The 12,582-nt window shown below is 43.5% G+C and overlaps 1 protein-coding gene across 2 annotated transcripts in view; it reads left to right on the top strand.

The window, feature by feature from the left end:
• The window catches only part of Ahr (aryl-hydrocarbon receptor), a 37,011-nt gene that overhangs the window by 15,535 nt on the left and 8,894 nt on the right, over positions 1-12,582 (top strand). Inside the window, exons 3-8 of one of the 2 annotated variants that reach the window (NM_013464.4) lie at positions 4,331-4,434; positions 6,507-6,596; positions 8,285-8,396; positions 9,359-9,489; positions 11,123-11,325; positions 11,926-12,035. In NM_013464.4, the coding sequence (NP_038492.1) occupies positions 4,331-4,434; positions 6,507-6,596; positions 8,285-8,396; positions 9,359-9,489; positions 11,123-11,325; positions 11,926-12,035 (750 nt within the window). The remainder of the gene's footprint in view (positions 1-4,330; positions 4,435-6,506; positions 6,597-8,284; positions 8,397-9,358; positions 9,490-11,122; positions 11,326-11,925; positions 12,036-12,582) is intronic. The other variant, NM_001314027.1, reaches the window with a different exon arrangement.

Raw genomic sequence — 12,582 nt, 5'->3', positions numbered from 1 at the left:
AAGCCAGTTCTTTCCACTATGGGATTGCTTCAGTGGCCTTCAGAGGAAGAAAGGCATCCTTAACACCATGGCATTGTACTATCCTTATCTTGGGCGACTTTTAGATTCCTGTCTCTTTAGAAGGGGGTATGTAGCCTACTGCACGGATGTCAATTACCGCTTAACAGATGCTACTCAGGTAGCAGAATCAGTATATTTTCAGATCTTACATTTCATTTCTACGAACTGTCACATGGTCCAGGACTGTTAAGTTTCCATTATCATAGAGATTGGATTATATACGTGATGTGTGAAGTGCCTCTTGATGTTTGAACTATTTTAGGTACCATCTGGTCATCTTAGTAATTCTATTGGATGCGCATCAGTGCTCTCCATTTAAAGATGAGGGAATGGTTAGCACCCAGTGCAGTTTATGAGGTTTTTAGTAGTGCTTCCAGGGCATGTGACAAGGTAGAGTTTATCACGTCTGGCCTTTACTGCTCCTGTGTAAGCTGCATTTTATTTTATACTCACCATAATTCATCTCAAGTGACAGCATTCCTCTTATGTAGAGGCAAGAAAACTAGAGGTGAGAATGGTTAGCTCAGTGCAAGAATTGTGGGATAGATAGGTGGGTCGTCCCTGCACACTGGGAGCACATCCCTGCACACTGGGAGCACATCCCTGCACACTGGGAGCATATCCCTACTCACTGGGAGCACATCCCTACTCACTGGGAGCACATCCGTGCATAGTGGGAGCACATCCCTGCACACTGGGAGCACATCCCTGCACAGTGGGAGCACATCCCTGCACACTGGGAGCACATCCCTGCACACTGGGAGCACATCCCTGCACACTTGGAACACATCCCTGCACACTGGGAGCACATCCCTGCACACTGGGAGCACATCCCTGTACACTGGGAGCACATCCCTGCACACTTGGAACACATCCCTGCACAGTGGGAGCACATCCCTGCACACTTGGTACACATCCCTGCACAGTGGGAGCACATCCCTGCACACTTGGAACACATCCCTGCACAGTGGGAGCACATCCCTCCACACTGGGAGCACATCCTGCACACTTGGAACACATCCCTGCACAGTGGGAGCACATCCCTGCACACTGGGAGCACATCCCTGCACACTGGGAGCACATCCCTGCACAGTGGGAGCACATTCCTGCACACTGGGAACACATCCCTGCACAGTGGGAGCACATCCCTCCACACTGGAAGCACATCCCTCCACACTGGGAGCACATCCCTGCACACTTGGAACACATCCCTGCACAGTGGGAGCACATCCCTGCACAGTAGGAGCACCATCCCTCCACACTGGGAGCACATACCTCCACAGTAGGAGCACATCCCTCCACACTGGGAGCACATCCCTCCACACTGGGAGCACATACCTCCACACTGGGAGCACATCCCTGCACACTGGGAGCATATCCCTGCACACTGGGAGCACATCCCTGCACACTGGGAGCACATCCCTGCACACTGGGAGCACATCCCTGCACACTGGGAGCACATCCCTGCACACTGGGAGCACATCCCTGCACACTTGGAGCACATCCCTGCACACTGGGAGCACATCCCTGCACACTGGGAGCACATCCCTGCACACTGGAAGCACATCCCTGCACACTTGGAACACATCCCTGCACAGTGGGAGCACATCCCTGCACACTTGGAACACATCCCTGCACAGTGGGAGCACATCCCTTCACACTTGGAACACATCCCTGCACACTGGGAGCACATCCCTCCACACTGGGAGCACATCCCTGCACACTGGGAGCACATCCCTGCACACTGGGAGCACATCCCTCCACACTGGGAGCACATCCCTGCACACTTGGAACACATCCCTGCACAGTGGGAGCACATCCCTGCACACTTGGAACACATCCCTGCATAGTGGGAGCACATCCCTGCACACTTGGAACACATCCCTGCACAGTGGGAGCACATCCCTTCACACTTGGAACACATCCCTGCACACTGGGAGCACATCCCTCCACACTGGGAGCACATCCCTGCACACTGGGAGCACATCCCTGCACAGTGGGAGCACATCCCTCCACACTGGGAGCACATCCCTGCACACTGGGAACACATCCCTGCACAGTGGGAGCACATCCCTGCACACTTGGAACACATCCCTGCATAGTGGGAGCACATCCCTGCACACTGGGAGCACATCCCTTCACACTGGGAGCAAGCTCCAGGCTGCCTGGCTTTACCTCTTAAACTTTGGCAGCTCTGATGGAGTTTCTTCATCTCCTATGTCTTAGTTTCGTAGTATATCAAACAAACAATACCAGTGCCATAAGATTGTTTTGGAAATTAAATGGGACTTAGATTGTAGTCCCAAGACAATATGTCATTACCGAGTGAGTAGAGACATTCTAAAGGTAGGAAGCAGTGGAATTATTCAGTAGATTTCTTAACAAGTTAAGCAACCTACGTGAGAAGAGAGAGTATTAGTGCAGAGACTTGCATTATACGAAGGGAGTGTAATAGTTATGATACTAAAACTTCAAGGGAAAACATTGTAAAAGGTTAAAATGATTCGGTCAGGCTTGAAAAGTGCGAGCATAATGTAAGCTTTCCGAGACAGCACAGCCATGTTTTGTAGGGGGACCCTGGGAATGGAGAGCACATACTATTTCTGGACTCATATTTGTGCAGTATTTACCTTAGTGCTTCCCTATGGACTAAACAACAGAAATAGTGTCTGGTCTGCTTGCAGTGGATCCCGTCCAGTGACCATTCCCAGGAACCCATTTATCGTGCATGTCAAGTGCTGGGCTTCCGACGACGAAAACTCTGAGCTATTCCTTAGGAGGAGCTTGCTCTTATGTTCACCATCTCCACACTTTCCGAAATGCCTTTTAAACCTGCCCTGAGTCTTGGTTCCTTTTTGACATTCTCTTCTAGCACTTTATTTCTAGAGCTTGCAAATCCTCCTGAAAGACTGGCTAAGTCCAATTGCATTGGTTACTAATCTCAATACAAGCCCTGTAGCAAACAGGACAAATACCTTTGGTTTCTCATTAGCCGTACAAAAATAAACCAAGTATCTAGATGCTGAGCTATTGTTTTCTTTTATTGGTACTGACATGAATTCCATCATCCAAAAATTAATGTGAAGAGATTTCAGATGATAATTGAGGTCTTTTTTTCCTGACACCGTATTGGTCTAGTTTTAGACCGCTACTGCTCCCTTTATAAGAATGTACAGGCTTGAGTTTGGCTTTGTTCCCATCTTTTCAACAGTGGATCTTACTTGGTAAAGCTCAAATCTTCTCTGCTTGGTGAAGTAGCAGAGTCCTTATTTTCCTTTGGCATTATAAGCAGCCAGTGCCTTACAGCAAGCTTTCCTATCAAAGCAAGCAGCAACACTAGGTAAGAATGTACAGAAAGGAAGAAAAGGCCATTCTCTGCTCTGCATTTCAGTGAGAAACATTTAAGTATTTCCTTTTAGTCTTGATTAATAGGAGACCAGTTTACCCCCACACTATTTTTTGGCCTGAGGAAGTCTGTTCTGTGGCCTTTTGAAAATTTTACACACAGAGGCCAAATCCTGGCCTCTTTTCTCAGAGAAATATCTTTCAGCTTCTGCAAAGGTAGGCGAGAGCTTGGCCCAAGGTTCTGGTATGACATATAAGGTGATGATTTGCCAGAAAATGCAAACACAAGAATGACTCACGTGACCCCTAGCTTGCTCAGAAAGCTTTCCCTGAACCAGGGGAACATAGAAATCTAATAAAATAATTCTCGAGGACTGTAGAGTCACTATTTAAATATCACAGGGTAGCAAGGGATCAGGGAAGATAAGAATGCGAAGCATTTAGCAGATTATTCTTTCTAATAAGGCAATCCTTAAACTCTGGTAAACACTCTAATTAGAGCAACTGTTTATTGAACTGCTGGTCTGCTGTGTCAGGAACTGCATGGGCATTTTCATTACTCTTCACAACAGCTTTGCAGGACGGTCTCACTTTGTGTGTTTGTTTTGATCGCCCTTTCGCATTATCAGTAAACAGGCTCAAGGAGTTGATATGTCTAGTAAATGGCAGAACTAAGATTTGTACCTAACCAGGTCAGCTATGTTAGCCATGTGCTTTCAAGTGAGATTTGTTAGTGCATGATAAAATGCTGAGCTAAGTGGTAGCCATAACCACTGTGTTCGGTTGTGTTGCCTCTCGCCAATCATGCTACGTGCGTGGTGTTTCGAATCATCTATTTGATGGTTTCTGTTATAGTCTTTGAATAGTGCTTGTTTGAATATGTGCCTTTTGTGTAATTACTTCTCCCTTTTCTTTCCCCCTATAGTTGCATTAAAGTCCACCCCTGCTGACAGAAATGGAGGCCAGGACCAGTGTAGAGCACAAATCAGAGACTGGCAGGATTTGCAAGAAGGAGAGTTCTTGTTACAGGTAACTCTAGTGCCCTCAGGGAGGACAGGAGCACACAGAAGGAGGAGATGCAGCTATGCTAATCTCTTTAAGTCGCTGAAGTCTCTCTGTGCCACGTTCATGTCAGCTGCAGCACTGGTCTTCTCTAGTTCCTGGCAGATGGGATTAGAAGAAGTGGATTAATCTGGTCTGATCATCCTGGGATAATGGGAACTGGATTAATCAGGTCTAGTCATCCTCCCTGTTGTTTCTCTTGATGAATCTGTGTGCACTTTCAAAACAATGTTGCTCATGTAGAGACTTAAAGCATGTACTCAATGTGCAAAGACTGTTTTTACTTGAATTTTATTTTTAATGTGTAATATTATAACTTGCATTTCATTTGAGCAACAATGCATGACTTACATGTTATAGGTTTTTTTCCCCCAGCAACCATAGACCTTCATTTTGTGCTTTAGAATGAGGGAGTTTCTAGTAGGTTTGATGGTGGATAGGTTCTTAAAATTTTGAACTGTGTCTTCTTAGAGTACATACTATGCTTGGCTCTCATAGCATCAGCAGATAGTTACTGATTGTATCCAACTAAAACAGGAGTGAGTGGGCATGATGGTGGCAAAGCAGTTCCCTGATTGCCTGCAGCTCTGGCCGGTGAAGTGAGGGGAGCTGTATCAGGTCCTTCCTATTGCTGTCATAAGACACCATGACTAAGCGGGACTTGCAGAAGGGAGCTTGTACTTGGGCTTACAGTACTGGGGGGTTAGAATCCAACATGGTAGGGAAGAATGGCAGCAAGCAGCAGACACAGCAACAGAAGCAGCAAGCTGAGAGCTCACAGCTTCACACGGAAGCACCAAATGCCTGCACACACACACACAAACACACACACACACACAGAAGGGGGTGGGGAGAGAATGAACTGGAAATAGGGTGAGACTCTATAATCTCAGAGTGACCATATAACCCCCTAGTGACTGACTTCCTCCAGCAAGGCCGCACCTCAAACAGCTCCACCAAATTGAGACCAACTGTTCAAATGCCCAAGACTAAGGGTGCAGTTCCCATTCAGGTACCACACTCAACTGGCAATCTGCACACAGCTAGAGGATCTGGCGTTTGCCCTGTTGGGTTCCAGGCTTGCTAGGGTCCAATATTTCTTCCCTGTGCTCCAGTCCTCCCTTTTGAAATGGTCATGTATATTCTGTGCTGTTGTATGTTGGAAGTGTGTAACTTGCCTTTTGGTTTTATAGGGGGTTATAATAAAGAGATTACCTTGCGTCTCTGGGGAGACGTTGGACAATTTGAGTGGGGACTTGTAAGAGCTTTTTGATTCAAAGTTTCAGGCAATGGACAGTTGACATGAGCACATATACTTTTGTTATCCAAGAGGAAGATAAACCTTTTATTCACACTGACCTTGAAAAAAAACATTAACAAAATAGAAAAAGAAGAACTCATGAAGTAAAAGAAGGAATGAACACAAAATAATCATAATGATAATACAGGCTTGAGGGAGAAGGGGTAGAGTGTGGCTTAAACGAATAGAAATAAGGAGAAGGTATAAGACAATGCATTTCCATGTGAATGTTATATTTTATGTGCATTGTACTTACCAATAAAAGTTTTAATATCTTTATAATTCAGTCAATGCTGGAGGTATTGTGGGGTGGAAACAGTTCTATCTTCTGACTGGCTTTCTCCAATTAAAGGTCCAACAAGTGGGTTTTTCCTTCTGTGCTCCCTAAAGAAAGGCATGTAACCATCATCAATGTTTTCTGGGCAGTTTATTTTATATCAAAAAAATTAGATGCAGTGTATTTCAAAGAAACCTGGAATAGAAGGAAAATGGAAAGCCTGATATTCTATTCATATACCTGTTTAGACTTTAGATTTAGCTGTAAGTTTTTGCTCAGTCAAGTCGGAGGCATGAGTAGACTCACGGTAGTCCATATGTAATGTGCTGTGTTTGAGGTGCGTAAGAATTGTAGTCATTTTGAAGAGCAGGTGTTGAGAGATAAAGAGAAACAGCCTGTTACCTAACTGTCAGGATTTCTGAGTGACAGTTTCCACCTCTAACGCCACCTTCCTGTCTGCAGGCGCTGAATGGCTTTGTGCTGGTTGTCACAGCAGATGCCTTGGTCTTCTATGCTTCCTCCACTATCCAAGATTACCTGGGCTTTCAGCAGGTACATGCATTCCCCTTCCATCATCTCAAATGAAGGTTTTTAGAAAATGGACTCTTTACTGCTTGATCTGTTTTATAGTGTAAGGTCAAATGGGTGCTGGAAGAATTTTAGGTTCTTGATTTTTTTTTCTTTCAGATTTGAGAACATGCATTTTGCTATATTGCTTCGCGGTTATTGTTCTTCTTTTGAATTTATCAGTAATCTCATAAGGAACTTTTAGCGACCTGCAGATATAGCTCTGCGCTATCTATAGTATCTGCTATGCTGGGTTAAGTCATTAGTCTGACAGATCAGGGCCAGGCAGAGAAACTCTGAGGCTGGTCAGGTTTTGAAGCAGACAGAACATTTGCCATGAGATAGCATGGGCTACAAAGGACGTAAAACAGTTATGAAACTAAGCAGAGGCTGTGCAGCCATGGCACATGTAAAATACCATGGTTAATATGTTTAGTTCTGCTGCATTTACACTATGAGTATTACCTTGAAAGAAGTGTTCCGATGCTGAGCTTAAAGCATGCAGAGTGCATAGACGGTTGATGAGGGAGCCTAGGGAGGATAGAAGTGCCATGAGCAATAGACAAGAAAGCCCTGGAAGACTGGGTGTTTGCTGTAGGGGGAGTCCTGAGTAGGTGGTGTGGATGATGGTCAGCCATGGAAGTGTCACTAAGACAGAGCATTGGGAGAACTGTGAAACCACGGTCACATTTAGGGACAGGAACATCTGATACCATCTGGGAATACACCAGAAGTACACCTGGATGCTTGCTGTTCTTCTGTATCTGACTCTCACATTTTAACATCAGAAGCATCACCTGAAACACTTGATACAATGTCTGCACTCCATTCCCAGATACTCCATGGCAGTGGGTCATAATGCGGCCCGTGAGTTAGCATTTCTCCAAACTCACAAGGCTCCGGGTCTGCATACCACAGACCATTTACGTCATTTGTAGTTTTCATTATATATACAGAAAATATTCACTGGTACCTCTCATTAGAGAGAAAATAGATGCTTTAGCTATATTACAGATCACCCTGGCAACTATGTAACTGATGCACCAAGGTGATTTAATAGTACAGTAAGTTTCTAGAGAGACTAACATAACAGAAGGCCACTAAAGCAATGGGATGTGGCCAGTGTCACAGGAGCTAAATCTTAGTGTTCTTTGTTTAAAGCATTGTATCGCCTGTAAAGGGATTCATGGATGAGATAGGGTCTAGAACAGTGGCTCCCTACCTTTCTAATGCTATGATCCTTTAATACAGTTCTTCATGTTGTGGTGACCCAGTCATAAACTTTCTTGTTGCTACTTCATAACTAATTTTGCTACTGTAATGAATTGTTATATAAATATCTGATATGGGACCCCCTCCCAAAGGGGCTGCAAGCCACAGGTTGAGAACCACTGTTCTAGAATGTTATCAGCTGGTGTGAAATAAGCAAGGACTCTGAGTAGATCTTAATATGGTACATTTGAGGAACAGGAAGCTGCCTTGTGAGCCAGAGCCGTCGTGTCAGGAGGCGATGGCTGATGTGAATGGTTAGGGGGTCTTTGCAACCATCATTTGCATTCAGTTCATCATTGCCGACAGGTGCCCACTGATCTAGACACCTTTTGAAACTGCTTTACGAAACCTTATCACTCTTCAAATCACTATAAGTTTTTCCTCATGCCCCTTTCCTCTAGTCTGATGTCATCCATCAGAGCGTATATGAGCTCATCCATACAGAAGACCGGGCGGAATTCCAGCGCCAGCTTCACTGGGCTCTAAACCCAGACTCTGCACAAGGAGTGGACGGTAAGGAAGTTTACCAGAAGAGGATGCTCATGCTTGCCGAATATTCTATGAAAGAAAGGCATAGAGCTCCATGCTGAAGATAGGGGACAAGTCAGGCGGGTGGGAGTCTGCAGCTGAAGATCAGAGCCAGACCACAAGAGGATGTTGAGCCAAGGCAGCTGTAGCAGATGCAAGCCATAGAGGATGTCATAAAGAGGGTTGTATTGTTAGTAATGTGACTATGTGTTAGTGCCCACCTGTGGTTACATGTGTGGAGGCCAGAGGTCACAACCTCAGATGTCATTTTTTGCAAACCTTCCGCCTTGTTTTTTTGAAACAAGAGTTTTCCCTGGCCAGGAGATCACCAAGAAGGGTAGGCTGCTGGGAGCCCAGGGATTCCACTGTCCCTCTCAGCGCTGGGATTCCAAGCAAGCATCTCCATGCTTGGCTTTTCTTGACAAGGTTTCTAAGGATCAAACTCAGTGTCATACTTGCATGGCACATTACCTATTGAGCTATGACCCAAGCCCAAAGCAGTACTGTTGTGTTTTCTTTTGTTTCTTTCTTTGTTTCTTTGTTTTTAAACCAACACTGGTACCATTGGGAAAGATGGGAGGAATATACAGGCTTGCAACTGAAGAGTGTAAATCATTCTTATTAAAATATCCCCATAAGAATATACACTAGCACATGCAAGAATCAAGACAGTCTTCCTGATGTGTGCATTGTTTTAAGATATCTGTGAAGCCGGTGAGAAAACAAAGCCATTGTTAGAGATAGAGACATTGTTAACAGCAATAGCTCAGAATTACCAATATAGAAGGAGGCAAGTTCTACAGCATAGAAGTGTTTATGTGTTTGGGGCTTTTCAATTATTTTCAAAATGGTATTTTTAATTCAAAATACAGGTTTAAAGTCTGTCACCACTGTCACCCTTGATTTCACAGCAGATGTAAGGTAGACTGTGCTTTTCCCTCCTACAGAAGCCCATGGCCCTCCACAGGCAGCAGTCTATTATACCCCAGACCAGCTTCCTCCAGAGAACGCTTCTTTCATGGAGAGGTGCTTCAGGTGCCGGCTGAGGTGCCTGCTGGATAATTCATCTGGTTTTCTGGTAAGGTGCATAATCTTAAAATATCATGACGTAATATAATAAAAGAAACAGCCCTTAAAAAGTTAATATTTTAGGACCAGTAAATTAACTCAAGTGGTGCAGTGTTTTCCCTGAAGAATGGGGGTCATCTGATTTTGACCCTGGGAACCCCTGTAAAAGCCTGGTGTGGTGATATGCACCTATGGTACAGTGAGGGCGGAATGAGAGGAGGAGTCTGGAGAAGCCTGGGTGCTTATGCACACACATACACACACATAAACACACATGTGCGTGTGCACATACTCACATACACACACATACACACGATGTTTACCATATAAACACACACACACCCATATACACCACATTGAATCACACCCACACCCACACACATAAGCACACACCACATATACCACATAAACTCATATTCACACACACAAACCCCATAAACTCACACACACACGCTACATATACCACATAAATTCACATATAACATACATACAACTCTGTCTGTCTGTCTGTCTGTCTGTCTCTCTCTCTCTCTCTCTTATTTTGGTTTTGAGGTCTCTGGCAGCTCAGAGAACCCTATCATTTCAGATGACTTTGTAGCAATTGCTATAACATGGAATGTATACTGTATACTGGATGTTTTGAAAGAATTTTTAAGACTTAGAATTAGCTAGCCACTTTCCAATAGGATGCCTAGCATTTGGGGGTTGTATGCTTTCCATATGGGAAAAGCATAGATGTATGCATGCCTGGAATAAAATGCTTATATTTATGGCTCCAGAGTTAGCATCTGATAGGAGGCGTCGTCCTGTAAGAAGTAACCAGGAAGCCCCCAGCAAGATACTGAGAGTGACTGTGATACTGCAGCCACAGGCAGAGAGGAGTTAGGTCTTACATTAAGCCTCACGAATCAGTGCACTTTGTTAGTGTATTATTTCTGACAATTGTTTTTGCTGATATGGATTTAGAGTTGTAATCTGAGATGGCATTCCCAGTACCACCGCCTGAGACTGGTTAATGGGATTAGGTGGGATTTCTGGGTGTGCTGGGCTTCTTCTGTCTTGTGCTATATCAGATGTGTGTCACATAGTCTCTTAGACTTGTAGATCAGCTGAGTTTATGACACCCATGTCTAAACTCTCTTTGGTCTCTGTCTTCTAAACTCATTCTTTGATCTCTGCATTCTTTAAATGGCCTCATAAGTTTCATTTTACTGTTTTAATAAAATGGTATTTTTTTCCTCAGTAGGAAAGACTACGGTGAGCTATGGCATGTAGATCCTACATGTTTGAAAATTAATATGTAGTTTGACTTTATCACCACTCTTTTTTCTTAAGCTATGTATTGAGTGCTTGGTGTGCAAAGGGTTGTAGAAGGTGGAAATGTCATGTGGTCCTAGGCACAGAAATGATAGGCCACTCCTGTCATGACTTGGGGGCAGGGTAGGTCACTTGGCAGTGCCCACTTCCCCACTCTATCTTTAAATTTGTAATAGACTTTCTGTATAGAGAGGAGTGAAATTAAGTTAGTGGTTCTGAGCCTTGGGAATTTTCTTTTATAACCACCCCTACCCCAGGTACATGATGGAACCTTTGAAAATGAAACCATTACATGATGTTAATTTTAATGACATATTTTTTTTAAGGCAATGAATTTCCAAGGGAGGTTAAAGTATCTTCATGGACAGAACAAGAAAGGGAAGGACGGAGCGCTGCTTCCTCCACAACTGGCTTTGTTTGCAATAGCTACTCCACTTCAGCCACCCTCCATCCTGGAAATTCGAACCAAAAACTTCATCTTCAGGACCAAACACAAGCTAGACTTCACACCTATTGGTTGTGATGCCAAGTAAGGGAACTTTTTCACTCATAATTCTTCAAGAATTAATGCATCTTTTTTATTTTAGCAGATTTGTAAGTGTGTGAGATGTGGTATAGGTTCTAATGTTACTACTATAGGGTCAGTTAATCAATTTGACAAATAATCTGACTGTTTTGTATTATTTACTGCACATGGTTTATTTTACATTTTGTAAAAATATTTCTTAATTTTTAGCTTCAGAGATTAGATAACCATCTAAAGTTAATTAGTTAACTAAAAAGAATTTATATAAAAGCATTTTAATTTTCCCACCTTTTAGAATAAATGACAGACCCTGTCTCTAAAGTACAGTCTGAGCCAGCCATGTTTTTAGCTTTTGAATTCATTTTACGTTTAAGTTAACTATGCCAGATTCATTTTTGACCTTCTTAATATTAATGGCCTTATTCAAAGTTAAGAAAAAAGACTAAAATTGAAAATTAGTAGCCATAAGCAAGAAAATTTAAAAAAAAAACTAAAAGGATGTTTTCTATATACTAATGTGAACATTTTGAATGTTGTGGAAATCGCATACCACCAGTGAATGTTTCTTGATTATTTTACAATCTGATTCTTTTATTTGAACAGAGGGCAGCTTATTCTGGGCTATACAGAAGTAGAGCTGTGCACAAGAGGATCGGGGTACCAGTTCATCCATGCTGCAGACATACTTCACTGTGCAGAATCCCACATCCGCAGTGAGTTGGAATTCTTGTGACCCGCCTGATATACGGCACATGTATTAGAACATATTAAGCTTTTTAAAAATCCTTTGATTCCTGTGTGTGCATGTGGGGGCCAGGAGCCAACCTGTAGGAGGGAATTCTCTTTGCCTTTGTGCGTCCCTAGGATCAACCTCAGTTAGTCAGGCTTGGTGGCAAGCACCTATAGCCACGGAGGCATCTCCCAGCACTGTGATACACATTTCAAAGTGTTGTGTGTGATGACATCATCTGAGAACTACTTGGATCCATCCCGTTGGAGTCATGCTGCCTTGGTTAACCAGTTTTGCTTTTTACTTCTAATTCCTCTACAGCTGCTATGCAGTAATGGTTACAATATGATTATTATGAAAGTAACTATGTTGGCCAGTGGATTTTTGCTCAGGAAGTCTTTAAAGGCACCATGCATATATGTTAATATAAAATCGGGAAATACTAAAAATATTCCTCATTTAACATGAATATGTTTACTTCTCCTCCAAGCTAACCTCTTCTTACACCTGACATGCTCTCAGTATTTCTC

Source organism: Mus musculus, chromosome 12 (assembly GCF_000001635.26).
Source record: "Mus musculus strain C57BL/6J chromosome 12, GRCm38.p6 C57BL/6J".
Classification (NCBI taxonomy): domain Eukaryota; kingdom Metazoa; phylum Chordata; class Mammalia; order Rodentia; family Muridae; genus Mus; species Mus musculus.
Note: the sequence above shows the minus strand (reverse complement) of the source record. Positions and strands in the feature narration are given on the sequence as shown.